The sequence below is a fragment of the Polypterus senegalus genome, chromosome 11, assembly GCF_016835505.1.
Source record: "Polypterus senegalus isolate Bchr_013 chromosome 11, ASM1683550v1, whole genome shotgun sequence".
In the NCBI taxonomy this organism is placed as follows: domain Eukaryota; kingdom Metazoa; phylum Chordata; class Cladistia; order Polypteriformes; family Polypteridae; genus Polypterus; species Polypterus senegalus.
Genome location: NC_053164.1, coordinates 49523794 through 49551217, shown reverse-complemented (window position 1 = coordinate 49551217; position 27424 = coordinate 49523794). Strand labels below are relative to the sequence as shown.

Below are 27424 nucleotides of genomic sequence, written 5' to 3'. Positions count from 1 at the left end.
AAAGAAATCATTCAAAACAGTTTATGCTGAATTGTAATGGGTCTGTTTTAACCTAACCATAAGATAATTACAGCAAATTCTGTTTTAAGCAGTGGTTAGGGGCTGTCAACGCTGAAGAAAGTTGTCAGTAGTCCTCTGATAAGATAACTGGAGCTAAGCAGAATGTCGGATTCCTGTATTCACAGTGCATGAAATTGTATGCATTAAGAGAAAAGAGAAAAAAGAGGCATTCTCATTAATTAGTTACTGCTTTTATGTTAAGGGCCATCTCCCTTGTTTCATTGCAGTACAGTCCAATTTTGAGTTCAGTCTTTAACTGACTGCAATTCACTGAATGGTACACTTACCGTAATATCACACTTTTATGTTCCTTTTACCTTCAAAACAATCTTAGTTCCTTAGAACGTGAACTCAAAATGTTGAATGTTGTGCAGAGGACACCAACCCATGTTGGCTCCAGCGTGTCTCGTACTTGTTTAGGTGTCCACTCTAAATAGCCTGTTCAGTCTTTTTGCAAATATACTTGATTGAATTGTGATCATACAATTGGATATTAAAATGAAATCACTGTCATGTTCTTGAACAATCCGAAGACTTTCTCTGCTTTGCAGCATCATGACTTTTCAGCCGTTATACAGCTGACAACTCTTATTTCAGACTGGTACACTGCTGCAATGAAAGGATGCATTTTTTGGCATCAAATGTTGCACTAATCTTCTTAAAGAATTCAGTATATGCCATGATTACTTGGCCCCTTCACTAAAACATTTCCTCCAACATACATACATTCATGTAAATTGGATTTTTCTTGCTTCATAGTGTTTCAAACAGTGTTAAACAGCAGTTGTTGAGATTCATCAGTCCAGACCAGGCAATGCTTACAAGTTCTTATGTTTCCGGTGTCTGTGTTTCTTATCCTGCCACAGTAACACCTTCTTTTATTATGCACCTATACTCAATTTTCCATGAGGCTGCACTTAGTATATATTCTGATTTACTTCATTTGACACTACTGTTCAGCTCTTGCTTTAGTTGAATGACTAAAAAATGTCTGGGAATCTGTACAAGTCATTTAAGCCACTGTTTTCCACTTTTGCAGGAGATACGCCGGTTATGGCACAGTCATATGTGGAAACCCAAACCATACTGCTGTTCTTAATGTCATTTATTCTGCTTATATTTTGTGTGTGCTACCATACCATTTTCAAAGTTACTTATATCATTAGTAGTTCCAACTGAACCCATCGGTTCTTTCCTTCCTGTTTTAAATGGCAGCATCACTGGCTGAGTAGGTAATATAGCATATTAACCCACTTCTCATTTATAAACAACTAAATCTAACTATTTGTTGTTTTTCATGCATTTTAGCAAACACCACTACCACCATCAAAAGAATATGATGAAGATTCTTTAATTCCCAGTAGCCCTGCTACTGAAACCTCAGATAATGTCAGTCCTGTGGCAAGTCCCATCCACACTGGGTAAGTAAGTTCTCTGGAATATTAAATGAGTACATTGCAAGGAGCTATTTGATCCTCTATTTAATTAAAGTTCGTTGTGTCTGGACATATTGTTGTTTCAACCACTTGATGCCACTGTAATGTAAAGGGAAATTGCAAGAAAATGGGTGCCATCTGATACTGTCTTCATTAGCTGAAATGCATAAAGGTGCCACCACCCATCAGATGTGAAAACGACACTTTTATACTAAATAATTTGTTACGTCTGTTACGAATACCATTTAGTAGATATAGGAGTTACTGGACTGTGTACTGCACAAAAAGAAAACTGCCAACTTAATTTGAAACCAGAAAGCTTAATTTGTTTTTTGATTTGATCTACTGGATTTTATTGCATTAAATGCTCTTGACCTAGGAAGTATTGAGCTATAAAGGAATTATATAGGGAAATAAATTTTGTGAAAAATTTTAGGTGTCTTAAAAGGTCTTTGTGAGCAAATACAAAAACCTTGGTAAATCTTTATATATAAACTGTGTATTCAGAGAAAAATTTGTGCACCCTTTTCTCCACGTGATTACAGCCTCAGCCTGTACAATGGTGCCGTTCTGCTAGCCACGTTCATTTGCATATTTGCATGAACCATATGCTCCATGTCTTCACACAATTATTGCTGAAGCAAAGTAAGGATGCAGTAACAAGTAATTATTTAGAAATAAAAAAAAACCCTTTTGGCTAATTTTCTCTTTTGTATAATGTCACCAATTGTCAATCAAATCAGTCAAACTGTTTTTAAGATTTTGGGGTATTTTGTTTTTCTGTTTCAGACAGCTACTTGCTTAAATACACCACCCGTCCAAATTTCATCTTTTTAACTAAATGGGAAATAAATATATATATCTCTCTATTATATAAAAAAATTCTTGAGTTGAGATGTGATTTTCTCTGAGACACTTTTCCCTCCCGCGAGACAAGGAGGACAGCTCCTGTACAGGCTTTTAAATGTTTGAATCAATCAATCAATCAATCAACATTTATTTATATAGCACATATTCATACAAAAAAATGTAGCTCAAAGTGCTTTACAAAATGAATAGAGAAATAGAAGACACAATAAAAGATAAACATAAGTCAACATTAATTAACATAGAATAAGAGTAAGGTCCGATGGCCAGGGTGGACAGAAAAACAAAAAACTCCAAAGGCTGGAGAAAAAATAAAATCTGTAGGGGTTCCAGACCAAGAGACCGCCCAGTCCCCTCTGGGCAATCTACCTAACATAAGTCAAACAGTCCTCTTTGTATTTAGGGTTTTCATGGAAGGACCTGATGATGATGGTCACGTAGACTTCTGGCTTTCAGTCCATCAATGTTGGTGCATCATGATGCTTTGAGTAGGTGGAGGTGGCGCAGGCCGCCACCACAAAGAAACCGGAAAAAGAAACAGAAGAGAGAGTACATACAAATCACGCAGCACAGCACAAGCAACAGCAGCAGCAGTAAGCCAGCTGATCGAGCATAGAGGAACTTAAAAAAAAATTATTTGTTTCCCATTGTATCACCGTTTAAGAAGGGGTTTCAGGGGAGCACACGCATCTCCTTAGCATGCGTTCCGCCCCCATCTTCACTACGTGAGAGGCAGAGATGTGGGGGCAAGTGAAGCGAGCAGGGGGCAAAGCCCCTAGTATATATATATATATATATAAATTAATGTAGAGAAAGATTATTTTATTTATATGTGATTATGTGTGATGAACTGTACTACTGTAAATAGAAGGTATTAATATATAGTTTATCATTTATACGCCATGCCTGCTGGGCTAGAAAACTGCTGCTTTATAGCAACAAAGATTGGAAAGAGTCAAAACAAAGAAGGGAGCTCAGTAACAAAACAATTATCTGCTCATATATGGCGAAAGCCTAACTAAAAAACAAGAAGTACAGTACAGTAACCTGGTAAGGGGTTTCTTACTGGTGTAATTTATCTTCTAGTCATTGATTTTGATTGGAAGAAAGGCCTGCAGTAACTGTAGCCATTTATGACAGTATCCATCACTGCCTTAAGTGATCCAAGCCACTAACTCTTGTGTGAAGAACACCTACTGTACATTCTTTGTTTTAAAATCTGCACCTATTTTCATTGCAGCTTCCTGGTCAGCTTCATGGTGGATGCTCGAGGAGGCTCTATGCGTGGTAGCCGTCACAATGGTCTGCGTGTGATTATTCCTCCCCGCACCTGTGCAGCACCCACTCGTATCACATGCCGGCTAATCAAACCACAGAAACTCTCAGTCCCACCTCCTCTTGTGGAGGGCGAGGGCCTTGCAAGTCGTATCATCTCTTTAGGCCCTGCAGGAGCCCAGTTTTTGGGGTAAGTAAGTCTTTGGGTTTAACTAGTGAGAGTAATTATTACACTCTGCTCATTTGGGAGACAGTGAGACAAGTAGGGTTTCATAGCTAAGTAAGGCATATGAAACAAATCTAAAGTTGCTTCAGTAAAAGTACACTCTTTGTATATTTAAGAATAAAAATGAAACTAATGCCTTACTGTGCTTTATGATTGCCTTAATGTAAACAAGAGGCTTTCCTGCATTATGCAAAAAACAAAATCCTCAAAGGCTAGTAGTGATTACCAGACACTAAATTCTCACCCAAAGTATGAACTACTTGAAGTTGTACTATGTCCATATTCACTGACTTCAGATAGTATTGCTTAAAAAGTTCACATAGGTTGTTTTGCTATCTTGTATAGGCCAGTGATTGTAGAAATACCCCACTTTGCATCTCTGGGACGAGGAGACAGGGAACTTGTGGTTCTGAGGAGCGAGAGTGGCTCCATTTGGAAGGAGCACCGTAATCGATATGGGGAAGAGCTGCTGGAGACAATCCTCAATGGCATGGATGAAGGTTTGTACCAAACATGTAGATCCTTCATAATGATGAGTGTTCTTCACTGCAGCATAAATTACACTGATGTGTGTAGTTTGTTTCTTTAAAACAAGATAACAAAATCTCCTGGGGTTTCAAAACTGGTTTTATAAGCTCAGGCAACAATAAAATAAAATAACTAAGGGACATTAGAAAAGTACAAGTAGGCAAAGTCTGAAGGGCTCACACACTACAATCACTTAACTGTTGAACAAGAACTACAGTTTTTCTATGTTAACATAACAGAATGGATACAGTCAGAGGGGAAATCATACATGTATGTTTGAGAGAGGCTGATTAGCACAAGAAAAACTGCATAGCAGAACTTGACATTGAGTAATTTCACAAAGATTATTATATTTTATTCCATATTAATTTCCCAAAGCTGTTTGTTTTTCAATCACTAACCTGACAAATGAGCCCACAGGTACAAATGGAACAGAACCAGTAGTTCCTGCTGAGGACAAACTGTCACTTGAAGTACTGTCTGCTACTTGTTAACTTTCAATTTTAAAAGAAGCCATTTTGAAGTATTGAATAAATTATTAATAACATTTGTTTTCTTTTTAGCTTCAAGAAGACAAAGATCATATAGAACATTATTTGTAATATGATCTACAGTAATCCCTCGCTATATCACGCTTCGACTTTCGCGGTTTCACTCTATCGTGGATTTTAAATGTAAGCACATCTAAATATATATCACAGATTTTTTGCTGGTTCACGGATTTCTGTAGACAGTGGGTCTTTTAATTTATGCTACACGCTTCCTCAATTTGTTTGCCCTGTTGATTTCATACAAGGGACGCTATTGGCGGATGGCTTAGAAGCTACCCAATCAGAGCACGTATTACATATTAACTAAAACTCCTCAATGCTATAAGATATGCATCCCGCGCGGAGCTTGATTGTTTGCTTGTCTCTGCCTCTTTCTCACCCTCTCTGACATTCTCTGCGCCTGACGGAAGGGCTGTTTGCACAGAGGCAGTTTGCTTAAAAGATACTGATGCTCCTCTAAAAAAATGCTGCTTTATTGCGGTGCTCGGCATATTTAAAAGCACAAAAGCACACGTATTGATTTTTTGATTGTTGCTTTAATCTCGCTCTCTCTCTGACGTTCTCTGCGCCTGACAGAGGAGATGTGAGCAGAGGGGCTGTTTGCACAGAGGCTGTTTACTTAGAAGATACTAACGCTCCTCTAAAAAAAGCCGCGGCAAACTTAAAAGCACAAGTATTGATTTTTTGATTGTTTGCTTTTCTTTGCGCTCTCTCTCTCTCTCCCTCTGAAATTCTCTGCTCCTGAAGAGAAGAAGATCTATTTGCATTCTTTTAATTGTGAGAAAGAACTGTCATCTCTGTCTTGTCATGGAGAACAGTTTAAACTTTTGACTAAAGGGTGTTATTTCATGTCTAGAGGGCTCTAATAATGTTAACAGTGTGGGAGAGTTTATAAGGGCTTAAAATATATAAATATAACTATACAAACATATGGTTTCTACTTCACGGATTTTCGTCTATCGCAGGGGGTTCTGGAACGCAACCCCCGCGATCGAGGAGGGATTACTGTATATCAATTTTCTGCTGTGGTAATTTACATTTTAAAGAAAAGGTTCCAGATAGCGTAGGTCTGCTCCAGGGACCTTCTTTAATCCCTTACCTCAGCATTTCTCAACCTTAAAGTATTTGCGACCCGAGTTTTCATAACAGTTTTAATCGCGTCCCCCTAACATTTTTTTGAAATGTAGATGCATAGTTTATTATGCCTACTTAACTTTTATCGACATTTATCTAACTATATACTTATTGTTCTAGTATCAGAATGTAGTTTAAGTTCATTTGTTTTGGTTTCAACAGATTTTTTTTCATATTTTTGATTCTTGTTTTCTTTTTTTCACATCTTCGTGCCCCCATTTTTGTTACTTCACGCCCCCCTAGGGTGGCCCGCCCCACAGGTTGAGAACCACTGCCTTACCTCTTTGACCTGGTTCACTTGTGAGATAAAAGACCAATCTCCTGGTTCATGCTTTTTGCTGATAATATTGTTTGGTGTAGCACCATAAAGGAGGAAGTGGAGAGTAGAGTTGATTGTCAAAATTCACCAAAGCCATTTTCACATTAAATATACTGTGATCTTATTTGATTTTATTTTGTGGGGCGGAGAGGTGACTCTGAGGCTAGAGATCTGCAGTGGCAATCAGAAGGTTGCCAGTTTGAATCCCGTAAATGCCAAAAGTGACTCTAATTTGTTGGGTCCTTGAGCAAGGCCGTTAACCTGCAATTGCTCCGTCCTGGATATGATGTTAATCTACATCCAGCCCTGCATGAAGGCCCTCCAACCTGCAGGGAAAAACCTAGATTGGGTTTGGATTGGATTGGGGAAGTCACTACCCGATCTGTGCTCCCTGCCCATTTTTTCAGAAGTGATATGCATGTATACTGTAAGTGTCCTCCCCTGTGTACTTCTCGCATGGGTGAATAATGTATGGCTTATACATGTGTGCTTGATGTCACTATCCAATCAAGGCTACATTTCCCAAAAACAAATAATTTTACTAATTAATGAGCAATATTACTGTGTACATACGGAATATCAGAGCTACTTTTTGTGTGTTTCCCAAAACCCCTTTAAAGCGGACAATTTACAAGTTAGCATCAATTACTACAGTAAGACCTTAATTATCTTTGTTTACTCTTCACATTCATAAACAAGCCAAAAAAGTGGCATGAAAGAAAAATATATAATAAAATATTCCAACCAGATTATCTATAACATTGCAGACCTGGAGAGCCAAGATGAGCTGGATAAAAAGAGAATTCGCAGAATCATCTCAACCGACTTTCCCCTCTACTTTGCTGTGGTTTCTCGAATTCAACAGGACAGTGATTTTATTGGCCCAGAAGGGGGCTTGATCAACAGCAGGCTTGTCCCTTTGGTACAAGCCACATTCCCTGAAACTGCTGTCACCAAACGGGTTCGACTTGGCCTCCAGGTAATATTGTTGACTTCCTTTTTTTTCAGATACTAGTTCACATGGGCCATGTCAGTCTGTTTGCTAAATTTTGTCTCTAACTCAATAGGCCCAACCTGTTCCCGATGAACTGGTAGCCAAGCTTTTAGGGAATCAAGCTACTTTCAGCCCAGTGGTGACTGTGGAGCCAAGGAGAAGAAAATTTCACCGGCCAATTGGTTTGCGCATCCCCTTGCCGCCATCATGGAGGGAAAGCCCAAGAGATTCAGGAGAGGGAGATACCACCAGTTTGCGGCTATTATGCAGTGTAATTGGTGAGCCAACAAATTAAACAAAAATCATCAAACAGTGATGTAGGACTGCTCATTTATCCACATGTGAAAATATGTTAAATTCTTCAATATTGCTGTGACGAGAAATGAATGTGAGAAAGAGTTTACCATTCTTGTTTATTAACACATTTGCAGGTGGTACCGCACCTGCTCAGTGGGAAGATATCACAGGAACTACCAAACTTATCTATGCCAAAGACTGTGCCAACTTCACCACCAACGTCTCTGCACGGTAAGAGATACTGAAAATGTCTGGGCTTTCATATCTGTATTTGTGTCTTATTTTATGGGTTGTAATGCCACTGCTGAAACAGTTTGAGGTTTGATTTTAAATATTTATATTTGTACCATTCCTAATGCGCAAACACATTTTTATTATTTTAATGTAAAACTTTAAACAATATGTGGCATTATCTCATGTTACATTTCTATTGCACTGTAAGTATTAGAGAGGTTTGGGGGTAAAGCCAGAAATAAGGGATGTCAGTCATTCAAATAGTCACAAATACCAGTTAAATAAATGTAGTTCACATGATAATCTCAAATGAATGACTTTGGACTGTGGGAAGAAACCCATACAAAATGGGCATACCTGCAACTGTGAAGTAGGAATGCTAAGCATTGCACAACTGTGCCACCCTGCATTTTCTGTTAAAATTCAGCATTCCCAAGACACTTAAAGTGAAATTAAAAAGGAACTTTTTTAAAAACACAAATACCAGTATGCTTTGGGAGTAAAATAAAAGCTGATATTTGCCACTTCGTAAGTGATCAACTGGAATCGATTGAGAATCCTCTTAGTTGAGCTGTGTAGTCGTGGCTCGTAATGGGACTTGGAAAGGGCAAGACAAGAGCTTTTGAAGACACTTCCATGACAAACTGATATCTGATATTTGTTCTTCTCCCTGCTTAAATGTAATTTCCTTGTCATGCACATTGAGATTATTCACACCATTATTATCAGAGTTGGTCTGATTTCCATTTTTAAATGGTTTCTAGTCTGTAGGGATTCCTATGTTAATTTTGATTTCAGAACAATAAATGTTAAGGGTTTGTATATATAACCCCTATATTGATTGAAGAAATGCAAGATGTAAAGAAACTGCTGGACTGCCTATGTTATTTGTTGATTCTCTATCCAAAGAGAATGTTGCTTTTAAGGATTTCAAAATATATAATGCTTATTCTAAGTGCCAAAGTTTATGAGCAAGACTTGTTTACTTATTAGGTTCATTCTTTCCCAATGTGCAGGTTCTGGCTAGCTGATTGTCCACGTACAGCAGAGGCTGTGACATTTGCTAATCTGCTATACAAGGAACTCTCAGCTGTGCCTTACATGGCAAAGTTTGTGGTATTTGCCAAAATGAATGAGGCACGGGAAGGCCGGCTACGCTGCTACTGTATGACTGATGACAAGGTGGACAAGACTTTGGAGCAGCATGAGAATTTTTCAGAGGTAGCACGCAGCCGAGACATAGAGGTAAGAAGGGCAGCAGGTTTTGTTTTAAAATACCATTATTTTAACAAACTTTGAAATGATTTTATTAAAATGTTGAATCTCTGTAACTCTAACCTTGGTTCAGTCCCTGTAAGTGTTTCCATTGCAGTAACAAACTCTATAAAAATATCATAAAATGAAGTCTTATTTCAGAAGTTTTAAATTGAAAGCACTACGTTAAAATTGAATCTTCAAGTAGTAATACTAGGCAAAACTTTTCTTAAACCTTTTTTCTTAGTAGTGTCTTATTACTACTGATCCTGTTATTGGCATGGATTTCCTTGTACAGTATATGGCAATTATGAGATGAGATGAGAAGATTATTATGCATGAAATCCATCTATGTATCTTATTTTGGAGCTGTTTAATTGTGGAAATGTACATGTACTTCAATACAGCTGCTTTGCAGCTCCCACATGTAAAGCCTTGTTTGCACATGGACAACTGCTTCAAGCAAAGAGACTTACTAGCATGACACAAGCAGACAAAAGGTTGTCTTCAGACCTGAGCTACACCTGTTACAAGCAGGTGTCACTACTCTATTGAAGATGTCATTTTCCAGCGGCTAATTCCTTTGGGAATATGGCAATCACCCATACCGAGTGTTCTTAACACTATACATTGAGCATATTTTAATGGAAGTACTTTTATTCCTAATTTTGTTTTGCCTATGCTAGAGTTACTTTTAACTATGTATGTGTGTTAGATATACTCCTTTGTACTGCCCCACGTGTACTACTTTATCTGCACAAGGACAGCTGCTTTAAGTAAAGAGAGATAGTAATTTGGTACAGTGTAAGCAGACCCAATGGTTTTTATACCTGAGCTACACCTGCGCCAGTCACCAAAACAAGTGTCTGCACAACATTCTTCCTTCTTTTGACACCATTTTTTCTCAGCTACTAACTCTGTGGGAATATGACAGTCACTCACAACAGGGGCCTCATGTATAAACGGTTGCGTAAGAACTTTTCCACGTTCAAATCGCGATGTATAAAGCCTACACTTGGCGTAAAGCCACGCACTCTTTCACGGTACCTCATGCCTTGTCGTACGCAAGTTCTCCGCTCGGTTTTGCAGACTGGCGGCACCCAGCATCAAAGCAATGGTACTTTTCTTGTGTGATTACTCATTATTTTCATGACGCGGCTTTATAAATACACAGAAACTAACCGCATATTGTTTATTAGTGTAATGCATCTGATTGTAATTAACTCGTAACAATATAATGGTCCAGGGAACAGCCATAGTATTCCAAATACCATAACTGCTTTAGCGTTGTTACTCTCACTTCTCCTTCTTCTTCTTCTTCTTCTTCTTCTTTCAGCTCCTCCCGTTAGAAGCTGCCACAGCGGATCATCTTTTTCCTTATTACTCTCACTGCACGACTCGGAGTATTGATATCACTGTATCTGAGTGTGAATCACAGCAGCAGCTGATCGGAAAGAGAATTATCGGTATACAGCTTTAAGGACACGCTGTCTCAGCCACTGCAAAACGTTTTAAAGCCTTTCCTGTACAGACCTCGCGGTTCAGAAACAGTTTAATCCCAAGAACTTTAAATGCACTCAATCAATTGCTCCTTGTAGAACTTTATAAAGCACGTATTTACATATGATGACGATATCATTTTTAAGGTGAAATGCAGCAAAATATGTTTGTTAAATTATACACATAAAACTTTAACTTCATTTAAATAATCTATATTCTTCACTGGGAGTGTCGTGAAGGATAGAATAATTAAACATGTACTACGAAGATATTTCAATGCTCTTTAAACGTTTTGAAGAATCGGCGCTAAGCTTACAGATGGCTTAACGTCTATTACAGAGCTGATTGTATGGCGATCGGTTACTTGGGGAAAGAAAAGCAAGGACTCTTGGGCGGCCGCGCCAATATATATTGAATATAAAACAGAAAGAGAAAATAACAACACAGCTAAAAACGCAGCGACAAATTTCGACAAAAGTTAAATGCTTGTCATGAGCACGAGGCTCATGAAACACATGTTTAATAACGTGCTTTAGCTCCTATCATCAAGAAAATGACATCACGTATACATCTCAGTATTTTAGTTATTCAGAGAGCTGTAATATCACAAATGTAATGGACTCTGTGTCCAGTTGGAGGAAGAGAGCCAGTTTAAGAAGCAAGTAGTGATTCACACACATAGAGCACATACGAGTAGAAGATCAAATACAAAACAAAGCATTTAACGTGCTACTTTAATTATGATGTGATTTGAGAAACTGGTTGATTAAACGATTTTAAGATGAAGTTTATGATGTTCTACTAAATGACAAAATAAACTACGTGATTAAAGTGGAAATGTCGAGATTGAAGTTGACATTTCGTGCTTTTTCCCCACAGTGTGCCTTTTTTCTCTGTACCCTAATAAACTTTCATATGACACTGGGCTTACAACTCTTCTTTTCACGGCAACTTTGATATGTGACTTCTTTTTTATTTCCGGCACTGTGAGATTTTGTGAATGTGAGCTTTCTAGTTTCTCCAACACGCTATGTCACTCGATCAACTTCCTTTTGTTGATTATATCACGGTTTATTTGAACAAATAGTATGTTTTTCCTTTGCCTCCACTTGGTATTCGCTAAAATTCTTATATTTTCCCCGTGCTTTTCCCATTGTCTTTTCACAGAAGGCTGTGCTTAAGGGCAATTTATATTGATTTGCATATTCAAATAGGCGTAATTCTGGGAGGAATTGGGTCGTTACATAATGCGCGTGCACGAGCGTTAGTTTTCACGCTGATCGGGATTTATGTAACGGAAGAATGTGGAAGTTGGAGTACGCACAGATTCCTGCATCTGGATTTTTCTGTGCATAAGCACATTTCGGCTTTTGTGCTTACGCCATGTTATAGTGCGAGTTCTACGCACGGCGTTATACATGAGGCCCCAGGTGCTCTTTAAACAGTATACCTTGATCCAATCAAACAATATAAATTCAGTATTCCTATAAACCAATATTAATAAAACATATTAAAATGTATGATCGCAACATTAGAAAATATATTTCAAAAGTCTTATACAGTTAGAAAATGTTTTGAAAAGAGTAACACTTATGTAAAGATGCAGATGATGGAAGCTGACTCTTTCAAGTCTAGGTTGATATCTACTTCAGATTTTCTGTTCAGTCTACAGAGGTCTTGCCAATTTGTTTGGAAATGCAGACATCTGATCTGGGTGGTGATCTTCTCTCTTCTCTTCTCTTCTTTTTTGTTCCCCTTCTATGCACAACATGCACCCCACTTTAAAAGACCTTTCTACACATAAGATTTAACAATAATTACAAGAATAACCAATGTTTGCACATCAGTCAAGACTGATATCCCTTCTAATTCTAATTACCCCAGACTAATAAATTCCAAAAATATGTCTAGCAGTCTGTTTGAGATTCTAAAAGAATGATCTGAAAGATACACGGTTCAAATCATTAAATAAACAGTGTTTAAATGATAAATACAGTATCAATCAATCAATCAACATTTATTTATATAGCACATATTCATACAAAAAATGTAGCTCAAAGTGCTTTACAAAATGAATAGAAAAATAGAAGACACAATAAAAGATAAACATAAGTCAACATTAATTAACATAGAATAAGAGTAAGGTCCGATGGCCAGGGTGGACAGAAAAACAAAAAACTCCAAAGCTGGAGAAAAAATAAAATCTGTAGGGTTCCAGACCAAGAGACCGCCCAGTCCCCTCTGGGCATTCTACCTAACATAAATCATCATATTTTCATGGAAGGACCTGATGATGATGGTCACGTAGACTTCTGGCTTTCAGTCCATCATTGTTGGAGCATCATGATGCTTTGAGTAGGTGGTGGGGCGCAGGCCGCCACCACAAAGAAACCGGAAAAAGAAACAGAAGAGAGAGTAGGGGTCAGTACGGATTTTAGAGCCACCATGAATAGTTATTATGAAGAATTGAACATACAGAGTATCAGGATTAAGTTAAAGTGAAGTTATAAAAGGCCATGTTAAAGTAATGTGTTTTCAGCAGTGTTTTAAAGTGCTCTACTGTATTTGCCTGGCGAATTCCTATTGGCAGGCTATTCCAGATTTTAGGTGCATAGCAGCAGAAGGCCGCCTCACCACTTCTTTTAAGTTTAGCTTTTGGAATTATAAGGAGACACTCATTTGAAGATCTAAGGTTACGATTTGGAATATAACGTGTCAGGCATTCCGATATATAAGATGGAGCGAGATTATTTAAGGCTTTATAAACCATAAGCAGTATTTTAAAGTCAATCCTGAATGACACAGGCAACCAGTGTAGTGACATCAAAACTGGAGAAATGTGTTCGGATTTTCTTTTCCCAGTTAGGATTCTAGCAGCTGCATTCTGCACTCGTTGCAAATGATTTATGTCTTTTTGGGTAGTCCTGAGAGGAGTGCGTTACAGTAATCTAGTCTACTGAAAACAAAAGCGTGAATTAATTTCTCAGCATCTTTCAATGATATAAGAGGTCTAACTTTAGCTATGTTTCTTAAATGAAAAAATGCTGTCCTAGTGGTCTGATGAATATGCGATTTAAAATTCAGATTACAGTCAACGGTTACCCCTAAATTTTTACTTCCGTCTTAACTTTTAATCCTAGTGCATTAAGTTTATTTCTGATAACCTCGCTGAATCCATTATTGCCAATTACCAAAATTTCAGTTTTCTCTTTATTTAGTTTGAGAAAATTACTATTCATCCATTCAGAAATACCAGTAAGACATTGTGTTAGTGTATCGAAAGAGTCGGAGTCATCAGGTGCTATAGATAAGTACAGCTGTGTGTCATCAGCATAGCTGTGGTAGCTCACATTGTAACCTGAGATAATCTGACCTAACGGAAGCATATAGATTGAGAATAACAGCGGACCCAGGATAGAGCCTTGTGGAACACCATATCGGATATCATGTGTCTTTGAGATTTGATTACCACAACTCACAAAGAATTTTCTCCCTGCCAGGTAGGATTCAAACCAATTTAAGACACTGCCAGAGAGGCCCACCCATTGACTAAGGCGATTTCTAAGAATATTATGATCAATGGTGTCAAATGCAGCACTCAGATCTAAGAGGATGAGAACAGATAAATGGCCTCTGTCTGCATTTACCAAGTCATTTACTACTTTAACAAGTGCAGTTTCTGTGCTGTGATTTGTTCTGAAGCCTGACTGAAAAGTATCAAGAATAGCATGTTTATTTAGGTGGTCATTTAACTGCATAATGACTGCCTTCTCTAAATTTTACTTAAGAAGGGCAGGTTAGAAATGGGTCTAAAATTTTCAAAGGCAGAGGGGTCAAGATTATGTTTCTTAAGAAGGGGTTTAACTACAGCAGTCTTAAGACAGTCTGGAAAGACCCCCGTATCTAATGACGAATTTACTATGTCCAGAATATTGTCAATTAGAACGCCTGATATTTCTTTGAAAAACCTGGTTGGTATTGGGTCAAGGACGCAGGTGGAGGTTTCAGTTGAGAGATTATACTATGTAATTCAGGTAAATCTATCCTGGTGAAAGCATTTAATTTGTTTATAACGGAGTACCGGGGCTTTGGAGGTTCTGCAGTGTTGGGGAGATATACTATGTTATCTCTAATATCATTAATTTTTTGAGTGAAAAATACAGCAATGTTCTCACAGGTTTCACTGGAAGTATTCTGGGGCATTCCTTTGTGTTACCTGGGTTTAACAGACGGTCAATTGTTGAAAATAAGACTCTGGGATTACTAGCATTGTTATTTATAATATTAGAGAAATAGCAGCGCCTCTCAAGACGGACAGTGTTATTGTATTCTGTTATTTTAACTTTTAATATTTCATAGTGGATAGTTAGTTTAGTTTTCCTCCATTTACGCTCAGCTCTACGACATGTTCTTTTAAATCAGACACTCTTTGGGTCTTCCATGGAATAACAGTACTAGAGGATTTTTAACTGTCTTTTCAGGTGCAACTATGTCAACAGCAGTTCTTACTTTAGAATTAAAGTTTTCCACTTTACTATTTACATTATCCTCGCTATTATAGCTGGCATTATAAACGGACTGATTGCTTAGAATAGTTGTAAGCTTTAAAGCTGCTGATGAGTCAAAGAAGCGTTTTTTAACAAAATGCTTCTCATGAGCGTTTTCTATCTTTATTTCTATATTAAATAGTAGAAGGAAATGGTCTGATAGACCGATATCAGTGACCTGCTTTATATCAACTTTAAGTCCTTTAGTAATCACTAAGTCTAACGTATGACCTGCTTTATGTGTAGGCTGATTTACGAGCTGCCTCAAATCAAAAGAGTCCAGGAGGTTCATGAATTCCTTTACCTTTTGGTCACACTGATTGTCGACATGAAAGTTAAAGTCGCCGACTATTAAGAGTGCGTCATAGTTTGTAACTAAAATTGACATTAAGTCAGAGAATTCCTCAAGGAAAGACGCGTTATATTTAGGAGGTCTATACACGGATAATACGAGAACGTGAGAATCTCCATGAATAACAACGGCGAGATACTCAAAGGACTTAAATTTACCAAAACTAACATCTTTACATTTTAATCGGCTCGAGTAAATGTTTGCCAAACCGCCCCTTTTTCCCTGGCGGTCGCACGAGTAAAACTGTAATCCGGAGGCGCAGATTCGATTAAAACTGCCGCCCCATTGGAATTAAGCCATGTTTCATTTAGCGCAATAAAATCAATGTTTCTATCACTAATAAGATCGTTTATAAAAAATGTCTTGTTAGTTAAAGCTCTAACATTTAATAGTGCCATATTTAATGTTTCTGAAGGGCAGAGCTGAATTTTATGCGTGTTATCGGTAATCGGAACAAAAATTAAGTTATTTTTGTTAACGCCGCTCTGTGTGTACTTTTTATGTAATCTACAATCCGTTTTATAGTCTTAATGCAGTGTTGATCTGAAGTAGTAATTTCAATTAAATTATTGGTGTTTTTGCCGCACTGCCTAGATTTTTTACGTGCGTTAAGATTTGTTATTAGATTATTAGATTATTAGATTATTAGTAAATAGTCATTTAAGAGATTCAAATAATTCTACACATTAGTTTGTTTGAGAAAAAAGCTTAGAATCCAGAGTTCAATGATTTGTTCACAGTCATAGTTTATGAAGGCTTAGTTTAGAAAAAAACGTCCGGGTTTCCTGATTGTTGGCTGTTAAATCAATGGTAGTCTCATTATATTCTGTGTGAGCCACACGTTGAATTTTGAATTGCATAGTTCTTTGTTCAGTATTATGAGTTTGAACATTTATTGAAATCTTCATATGGCTTAATTCTGTCACCATAAAGGAGCTTGGTGGTATTACTTCTGAAGGATATTGCTCAAATAGATTAAGAGCATTACGTAGTATGTACTGTACTTCTTATATATTTTCCACTTTTCTTTTTTTTAATTGAGAAGTACATGGGTATGTATAGGCACCTTGAAGGTTTCAAATCAAATCAAATTTTATTTTTCACATAAGAATTATGCACACAATATGTAGTGAAATGCTTAAGTCCAATGACTGTGCCTTTAAAAGAATGATATAAGGATAATAACAATAATACATGACTTCATAAATATAAAAAATCATTCAAATCTATTAAATGCAAAGTATGTGATAGTAATAAATAGTAACTAAATGAATAAATTAATAACCTAAATAACTTAATGTTTTTTCCTTATTCAAGAGATACATATGGACTGTAGAAGAAAAACTCCTCCTCAGTCTCTTGGAGCTAGACTTTAGGCAGCTGTTGTGTTTACCTGACCATATTACAGAAAAGAGGGCATTGTCGGGATGGCTGGTATCACAGATAATTTACCCTGGTCCAACACATCTTTTAAGCTGCTTTACCTCAACCCCAATTTAAATACTTAGTCATCTCCAGATGCTCCAAGGATAATCAAGAGATATATAGTATATCACTCTACTGTGTGCTGTGTCTGCTCCTTGGTCTTCTTACAGTGGGTTGTGCTTTGTACACCACCGGTGGAAGGCACACAGGGCTATCCTAACTATGTGTCTAGACCATGCCAGCTGACTCCACTTGATCTGGGTATGCAGCAGGTCTGTTCCAAGATCTTTGTCAAGCTCAACCTCCAGACACTGAGAGTGAGCCCAGCAACACAGTACATGAACCTCATTCTTTCTGATTGTACTGCCAGTCTCATTCCTTCCCTTACTACCCAGAAGTCATGATCATAGGTGAAGATGGTGTTGTTGACTGACTGGTACATCAACAGCTTTGTCTATGAACTTAGCTTCAACTTCAACAGTACATCTTGGTATGAAAACTACTGTCTTTGTGCAGAGATGTTGGTCAATTTCAAAATCTTTTCTATGGTCACTTGTGAACAAGACCCCAAGGTACTTTGCTTGTCCTTTTGGCTCAGTTGCTTACCTGTAATGCTTGTAGAGAATATGCAATTCTTATCTAGATGTGGACCATGACCTCAAATCTGGAGGTGTTAATTCTCAATCCAGTCGCATCGCTATTAGTGCAGAACCATTCCAGTGTGCACAAGAGATTATATTATGACAAAGTCAATAGGACATCATCATCTACACATAACACAGATGTACAGTAACCTTTGGATTCCCAAACTGGGTTCTCTCCAAACACGCAATGCCTTTATACCATATTCATGAAAATCATGAACAGCATCAGAAACAAGACACATATGTATTGGAATCCAATTCCCAGTACTTCATATTGTTGTAGAACCTACCACAAAATAGACATTTTTTGACCTGCCAGTATCTCTTATTCCTATCTGGAGACCTTCTTGGTAACTCTGAATGCAAGGCTTGTTTCCTCCTTACCTCCATGACATACACCAACAAACTTTTGGCCAAAACACCCTGCACCTGCTTCCACTGCTGAGGTCTTCAGCGTTGTCCATATGAAGTTGGGGTTGAACTTATACAGAATATTTGTTCCTAGCACATACTCACCACCTGTTTGGGTCTTTCAAGCCTCTTCATCAGGTGCTTCATTTGTCTGAGCATCTCTCTTTACTAGAGCATATAGCTCCAAATCAGACCAGACAACTACAGGTACACTGACTAGCAGCATTGTGTTGCTATGTCTGTTTGCTTAAGAATTTACTACTCAGATTTTGATCAAACAAGTAATTTCGCTTAGTCATTCCCCTCTACATATATCTGTCATTTCTCATATGAATGCTGAACTCTCCTAATAGAACTACAGAGTCTATAAATAGTACACTTTCCAGTACCAAATCTAATGTCTGTAAAAATAACAAATACTCTGAATAGCTGTTCGGTGCATGCACAAAAAACAATCAGTTTCCACTTTGTCACTTAAAGTCACAATAAGGGACACCTCTAATCCACTGGATTAAACATCAGATGTACGGTACACATTTTGGGTATTGTAAGTATCACCACACCCACCTGGAGCCTCTCTCATCCAGCACCTGAGTAGATGCAAAAGCATTCTAGATTAAGAAGTCTGTTGGCATTTCAGCTTGACTGTTCTAACTACATAAAGAAATGTCTGAGTTTTTAAATACACAGATTGGACACATACTGTATGTCAGACAGTTAGAAAGCAGTTAGCCATCCTATAGATTGCGGAAAGGTACTGACTACACTACCTCAAAGTCTTCAAAGAAAAGAAAGTGACCAGAGACATCTTTAAGGAGTGTCTAACACCTTAACACCAGCAAGACCAAGGAGCTGGTGGTGGATTTTAGGAGGCCCAGGCCCCTCATGGACCCTGTGATCATCAGAGGTGACTGTGTGCAGAGGGTGCAGACCTTTAAATATCTGGGAGTGCAGCTGGATGACAAATTGGACTGGACTGCCAATACTGATGCTCTATGTAAGAAAGCTCAGAGCAGACTATACTTTCTGAGAAGGCTGGCATCCTTCAACATCTGCAGTAAGATGCTGCAGATGTTCTACCAGACGGTTGTGGCGAGTGCCCTCTTCTACGCGGTGGTGTGCTGGGGAGGCTGCATAAAGATGAAAGACGCCTCACGCCTGGACAAACTTGTTAAGAAGGCAGGCTCCATTGTAGGATTAAAGTTGGACAGTTTAACATCTGTGGCAGAGCAACGGGCACTAAGCAAACTCCTGTCAATCATGAATAATCCACTGCATCCACTTAACAGTGTCATCTCCAGGCAGAGGAGTAGCTTCAGTGACAGACTTTTGTCACCATCCTGCTCCACTGACAGACTGAGGAGATCGTTCCTCCCCTACACCTTGCTACTCTTCAATTCCACCCGGGGGAGTAAATGGGAACATTCATTTTATTTTAATTCTTTTCATTTTTATTACTATTTAATTTAATATTGTTTCTTTGTATCAGTATACTGCTCCTGGATTATGTGAATTTCCCCTTGGGATTAATAAAGTATCTATCTATCTATCTATCTATCTATCTATCTATCTATCTATCTATCTATCTATCTATCTATCTATCTATCTATCTATCTATCTAACTAGAATCATTTGTTCCACAAAAGCAATATATGAATTTGCATATCTATGAAAAAATAGAAATAAAAATATATATGTATATAAAAATATAGGAAGATACGCTTTCTTTTACAGCACAGTTCTTCTTATAATATAATAGTACTACTCATTATAGGGAGCTTGATTTTACATGATGTTACATATTTTTAGCTAATTAACTTAACAAAATTACCTTAGTGTTCATGAGGTGTCCTTTGTTGTATTTTACTTAATTATTTAATTTTTAATGCATGTATTATAAAGTCCTGTTTGGGCTTCAATCTTGACGGTAGAAACAGCGAAAGGCAAGCTATTGAATAGGAAAAAAGTAGAGTCTACTTGAACTGTTCCCAGTAGACTCAGTGTGAGAGTCTCATATCACTATGTTAACATATAGAAGAACGTTTTCAGTAGCCAGAAATAGAAACAGCCTCTTGAGGAACTTAGAGAAGCACCTAGGCCAGCAGACAGGTCTCTGTAGCTTGTCCTTGCTGTGCCTTAGATCTCTGGCCAGAACGTAGTGGTTAGCATACCTCTCACTTAGAAGCTCCCCACAGATATCCTCCCTCATTTCCTTAAAATACAAAAGGTTATCACTGATATTGGTGGGTCTTGGAGGTGAGGGAGGAGATTGATAAAAGGCATGACTGTCTTCTGAGTAAACAGAAAAAAGCAAGTATATTTCATCAACTCCTGATCGTGGGACAGTATCCATTATCCTTGTTAATCATGTTTAATCGAATGTGGAATGCTGTTTTTTCAGCTGAGTTTTCCTTTTCTTATACATACAGTTGCTTTTTGTTTTCATTTTTTGTTCAGTGGTCATGCATTAAAAAAAGGTAGAAATTAAAACTATAACTACATATAATGACTAATTTTAAAGCTCCTTCTTTTTAATTTGTGCTTCTGATTTACAAATATGCTTAATTTAATTCAATGTATTTTTTATTAATCTCCCTTACACTAATAAGACTGACCTTCTACACATTACTGGCCAGATTGCCTATATTTTTCACATAGAGTTATTTTGTTGAGAAATCTAAGCTGTTTTATTATTTGCTAATCATTGCCTTTTTCTTTTTGCAGTGCTCAATAGCTTTTTGATTTGTCCATAAATGGTAGTACAATATTTAAATATGGGATCTTCAGCTTGATCATGCTCCATGTCCTAAGAGGTCTAATACAAGAATTACAAATATGATCTGATTTTATCTTATAAACCTACAGGTTCTAGAGGGAATGCCGCTTCATCTAGAGTGTTCAGGAAACCTGGTCCCAATACGTAAAGCCACCCAGCAACCACGAAGCTTCAGCTTTCAGGCATTTCGAGATAATAGGCTTCCAGTGTCTGTCAAGGTTTGTATTAAAGGGTGCCTAATGCATCTGTATATCCTGCCTATCTGAACTCTGCTGCTTGTGCTGACTTTCACAAAGGAGCAGATGGATGTGATATACAGTACCTATCTTCATTCTACATGATGATTTAGAAAACAAGGATTTTATCTCCTTAACGATTGCATGATATAGTCAGTCTTCCTGAAAATAAGGAGGGTATTATGTAATGGCAAAAAAAACAAATATTAGGTTTTATCTTGCTAATTTTACAGATGTTGCATATCCTCTTTAGAAATACAGGTATTTGTATTTATAGATTTCTTTCCTCTAGCTTGTTAGCCTAAAACCACTTGCCAGAGCTAGATATTTTAGTTTAAAGGGGAGTCTGACACTTTGATATAAGGCTATGGAAATCACACGATAGTGCAATCTTTGATTTCCTTAAAGTGCCCCATCCAGATTGGATATAGATCAGTATGTTGCAGGATAACCATTATAAAGGATTCTACCACATACCCTAAGCGCTGATATTGTCTGTTTCAGGACATGACATAAATTAAAAGTTTTTGTTTGTTTGTTAATATTGGGGAAGCTAGGGGCACCACTGAGCCCCAAACCCTAGACACAATTAACACAAATACAGTCACGGGTTCAAATAAAGGATATTTATTATCCACACTACCATCCATCCAACCCTCTATATCCTAACTACAGGGTCACAGGGGTCTGCTGGAGCCAATCCCAGCCATCAAACCCCAGGTAGGGTGCCAGCCCACCACAGGGCACACACTAAGGACAATTTAGGATTGCTAATGCACATAACTTGCATGTCTTTGGGAGGAAACCCACACAGACACGGGGAGAACATGCAAACTCCAAACAGGGAGGACCCGGGAAGTGAACCCGGGTCTCCTAACTGCAAGGCAGCAGCACTACCCACTGCGCCACCATGCCGCCCTATCCACCATACCTTCCTCCACAAAACATCACAAATAACCAGTTCTCTTCCTTCTCTATTCTTCTTAAGACTCCTCTCCTGACTACTCTTTCTACCACAAGTTTTGCCCTCGTCCTCCCGACTTCAACTTGATCATGTAAGGATCAGCAACTCCTTTTATCTTGGAGTACTTCCCGTGCCAGGGCATAGCAGGGCAAAGTACTTCTGAGTCAATTGGAAGTGTGTTTAGGCAGGAAGTGCACAAGTGCACTCTGGTGGCACCCACTGACCCCAGTAGGGTTCTCTCACGACACTACAAGTCCCAGCATGCCCTGCAATTGTCCATGGATGCTGCCATCTAGTGCTTTGGGGAGGCATATATTTCTGAATACTTCCTCCACTGTTTTGTCATATTGGCCTCCCGTCCATTATAGGGAATATTACCAATCCCAGCCAGGACGCCTGTCCCTGCGTCTGTTCCTTCACAATATGAAGAGTGTCTTCATAACCATAACTCTATACCCAGAATGAAGCAGTAATATTGAGAAACCCAAAATAACAAAATAGTGTATGTTTACTGTAAAAATAACACCCAGGTATCAATGAAGAGGACACAAGTAACAAGAAAACACATACAGTACATAAAAAAGACCCTGCTGTCTCTCAGGCCTTCTCACTCATCTTGCTAACTGGGACCCCTGACAATAAGCATACTATATTGTTTTGGTTGCAGCTTTTTTTAAAAGGATGACAATAACTGTATGACTAGTTTAAGGTGTTTGTTCTGCTTGATTGTCTCTGTTTGAAGCAGCAAGATAAGGTCAAGCTGAAGATGTGTGGATTTCCTTGTATACCAGAGGGGCCTCTTACAGTTCACATATCACTACTTGTTGGAGTTTGCCATCAGAGCTTGAATACTTTATCACAGCACTTATGTAAACATTAGACCTTATTTAGGAGACAGTTTTACCCAAGGCAATTTTCAAAAATCAATATACCTATAATGTATTTAAGTTTTTGTCAGGAAAGTATAAAGTTATCAGGCAACAGAGAAATTTAAAGTACAAAGAGCCAACATTAACTAGGAGAACTAGCTCAGCTTGTAATCATTTTTTTTGTTATTTACCTTAGGTTTGTTTGTTTTGGAATTAGCAGAGAAAAAAAATCAAACTGAGAAAGAAAAGGAATCTCTCCTTGTTCTGGAACAACAGTAGCTCTCATTTTCTGTTTGCTCATAGGTGCGGGACAGCAGCAAAGATCCTTCAGGGTTCCTCTCATTCCTACGGAAGCCAACGAAATATGAAGATAATCAGCATGTCCTGTGCAACTTGAACATCACTATGCCACCATGTACCAAGGTATGAGCATGTCTCCGTAGGACTTTTGGTTCTTGTTATTTCCTAGAAACAAAAAGAAATTATGAGATTGCCAAAGGAAAGTGTATATTTAATTCATTTATAGGCCTTTGTCTGTAATTATGAGGGTAAATCAAAAACCAAAGGCAATTTGAAAATGATATGGTAACTGTACGATGACTTATGAGTAGATGAGTAGTTCGAACCTGTACAGTGCAGTGCTCTGCCGTTAGTCTAGCTGAAGCCAAGGTCACACATACATGTACGATCACCTGTGGGATTGCACCATTGTTGAATAAAGTGCCATACTGAGATTGTTTTTGAGAAGAGGGAATTTATGAAACTATGCATTATGGTATGGGCTGATCCATAACTGAGATCCGAGATCCAAATGTTGCAGCTACAGCAAACAACGCAATCTGTTGGTCTTCTCTGTTAAAGACATTTGCCATGTTGATGTGGGCTTCTGTGCATGATGTTGTTGGTCGACCAGATAAAACTTAGTCGATTACACTTGTTCTTCCCACTTTAAACCTTTTTTACCCATTCACAAACTTTTCATAGAATCATGCTGTTTTAACATCCATATTGAGCCAACATCCTTTGGTGAACATGATTCACTCCCTCCGCCCAAACAAATCTCACTATGGTGAGCTGTTCAACAATGATGCAATCCCACAACGGACCGTCCATGTTCATTTGCCCTTGGCTTCAGCTATACTAACAGCAGAGGGCTGTGCTGTGCATGTTCAAACTACCTACAGTATAAGCCATCACAGACATGTTGAATTGTGTCATTTTCTATCCATTGTGGTTACTGCATTATTTTCAAATTGCCTTTGCTTTTTGATTTACTCTCATACATAATTTTTTTCTAGATTAATGAAGCATGCAGCTGTCTTATTGCTCATTTTCATGTTGCAGTACCTTTTTATGCTCATTAGGGCAGCAAAACTAGAGTAGAATGCTTTTTACTGTTTTACATGACCTCATTTGATCACAGTATGAATATGCTGCCTGACGTTCAACGTGCCATTTACTGCTCCATTTTTTTTTTTATCACTGGAACTTACCAAATGGTCAATAATAGTTCAAGTAGTAACTAACCAATTGTAACCTCAGCTTACTTCTCTTTTTCAAAAAAAAATCAGCATTTTTTATACAGGTGAACATCTCATTTTCCAAGTCTGATGATTATTAGGTTCCACTGCTTTTGTGCACCTTCAAAAAAGACTTTTTCTGCCTTCTCACGTATCTACCATCACTTTCTCACTCGAAACTACCTGTCTTGTTAGGAAGGCTCAGCGATTCCTTTCCTTTTTAAGTAGGCTGACAAAACCTGTATCCCCCAGATCATCACTAACGTGTGTGAATGCACAGCAAAGAACATACTAAGTAGATGCACTGTAGTCTGTTGCATGTAGAAAATGGCAAGGCCGTGCAGCTGGTGATAAAAGATTAGATTAGGTAAACTTTATTAATCTCATGAGGAAATTCAGTGGTCTAATTAACATCTAAAGAAATACTTATATCCATACAGAACATTTATGTTAAATGATATTTGAACGATGCCCTTTTCCATAGTCTCAAACTCCACACACTCTGGAAACAAAACATTTGCCTTCCTGTCGTCTAGTTAGTGATTTTGAAACATTCAATAACATAGGGCTAGATTTTCAAGCAGAATCAACAGCAGGAACATTATTCCCGTTCAATCATATACTTGACCTGTGACCTTATTATGTCTGATTCATATTACCAGTTAATTTCCAAAAGATTGGACGTGGCTGGTTTTTGCTTGAAAAATGTAAGCAACATGTAACTTACCGATCGCTAGCCAGTCTTGTGATTTAGGGGGGAAAATTTTTTCTAAAGCACATGCATATACACTGCACTTCTAGGTCTTCACTTCTGCTAGTAAAGTGGATTAAAACATCTGCACTCTACAAGTATTTCTAACATGTTAAAAGTCATAGTGCATGTCATCCTGCAGATTGAAAGAGAAAGTGTCTCCTCATATAATATAAGCAGGACATTACTTCACGTCTGTAGGCCATAAATGTAGCATGAATGAGTCTATGGTTTGTTAATGCAATAAAATGAAATCACAAAAGTTTTTCTGCTGGTGCACCAGAAGCTGTAAAGATGGGCTCTAGCTTTTGTGATCAAATAGCAATAACATTAAAATGAATCCTTAATGATCAAAATCTAAACAGAAACAATGAAAAGATGCAAAACCAGCACATTGACCTGTCTAGTGATTTGAACACTGATGCCTAAAGTAGTAAATGGCAAGATAATCTAGATAACAGGTAATATTTTTGATTTGTACAGATATTTTTTATTATTATTAATTTTTTTAATTAAACATTAATAAGTATGCTTTTCATGTTTTATTAGTAATAGAAATGCCATGGCCGATGCGTTTTGTTTTTAAATCTTTAATTATTTAATCGGTGTGTATGTCACACTCCTGTCCTTCATTATATTTTTCTACATTTCTGCAGTTCAAATGCCCATATTGTTGCAACTCTGAAATTTAATTCAAAACACTGGTATTTTTCTTATTTTTTAAACATGAAAGACCCCCTATTTCTGCCACAAGCCATGTCGTTGAACATTGGTACCCAGGTGTGAATTGCTGTCTGTCAACCTGCTGACACTTTAACTGCATTTGTATATTGTATACCTTGTCAAATTTTCTCCTGCTGCTATCATCAACATTACTGAACATTGTTTCCTTAATGTGAATTGCTGCCTGTCTTTATCAGACAACTATAAAATGATCAATGAAAAAATGTCATACTTATAATCACTCACATTTTTTCACTATGCATGATGGAAAAGAAAACATATCTGAAAGCTGTGGTCCTTGCCCTTTATTTATTTCAGTTAGGTAAAAGCCTAACAATAAGCACACATGAAATTAAACTGAAATGTTTTTCACAAACCATGGAATAAAAAGAAGACAGTAAGCATGAATTTGACATGGGGAAGAGAGAACATGCGAAGTGGCACATAGTAGATACTGTGATTGAGCCATGTAAAAAACACAACTGCGATGGCAGCTCATGGGCAAAGCTTTCACAGACATGGCAGACCTGATGTTGCCTGCAAATGTGAGACTAAGTGGTGCACTATTATGTGAAAATGGACGGACCGATGCAGTGTCGTACTAGACCACAAATAAGGCTCCTTTTTGGAGAAAAAATATGATTTGAGTACAGTTATATTGAAATGCTGGCACATGTTTTGAATTGCATTCAAACGTAATCTCACATATTGATTCACATACATGGTTTGATTGTAGATGCATAAACACACAAAGAAAACCAAATGTTTATTCTAAATGTATTTGCGTACAAAGTAGATGTAAAAACATTGGAAGTGAACTGCTTTCTCCACAATGTGCCATCTTGCATGTTCAATTTTCCCCACATAAAACTGATGTTGGCTGTGTATACTGACAGTTTTGCTGCTATATCAAACACTTGGCACACCTTTTGCAGAACTGCCTCATATGTTATAAGTAAGGCAGACAGACCCATTGATGAGCAGTTGTTCCGGATAAAATGTTGATGCCATTTTATTCAGTTAAAGTCAAACAAATCCAAGACTCTGTTCATGTAAGTAATAAATATAACTGTATACACTAGATACTATTCCCTATATGGAGAAAGACCATACTTGGTGGCCAGGAAATGACAGTGTAACTGGTGATGTGACTTGTAAGCCTTTCACAGGAATGTGAGAAAAGTCACTTGCAAATAAACTACTTGCTTAAATAAAAATAAATACAGTGCACCATTTTTGGAGCATGAGCCGCTCAGACTAAAAAAAATTATAGCAGATTAGTGATGTAAACATTATTATACTCAGACCATCATGTTGCCTACTTTTTACTTACATAATTTTTGAACTATGTTAGTTATGCTGTAATTTTATTAATTATTTACTGTATATAGAAACAAGGATGGACAGGATTAGGAATGAGTACATTAGAGGGTCAACTCAGGTTGGACAGTTTGGAGACAAAGTCAGAGAGGCGAGATTGTGTTGGTTTGGACATGTGCAGAGGAAGGATGCTGAGTATATTGGGAAAAGG

General features: G+C 37.7%; 1 protein-coding gene across 4 annotated transcripts in view; it reads left to right on the top strand.

Annotated features, from left to right (window-relative positions):
- The window catches only part of ank1a (ankyrin 1, erythrocytic a), a 295220-nt gene that overhangs the window by 193559 nt on the left and 74237 nt on the right, over nt 1-27424 (top strand). For all 4 annotated transcript variants that reach the window (XM_039768574.1, XM_039768575.1, XM_039768576.1 and 1 more), the window contains 9 exons: nt 1369-1481; nt 3604-3828; nt 4210-4364; nt 7164-7375; nt 7464-7668; nt 7822-7918; nt 8938-9166; nt 20920-21048; nt 23203-23322. In XM_039768574.1, the coding sequence (XP_039624508.1) occupies nt 1369-1481; nt 3604-3828; nt 4210-4364; nt 7164-7375; nt 7464-7668; nt 7822-7918; nt 8938-9166; nt 20920-21048; nt 23203-23322 (1485 nt within the window). The remainder of the gene's footprint in view (nt 1-1368; nt 1482-3603; nt 3829-4209; nt 4365-7163; nt 7376-7463; nt 7669-7821; nt 7919-8937; nt 9167-20919; nt 21049-23202; nt 23323-27424) is intronic.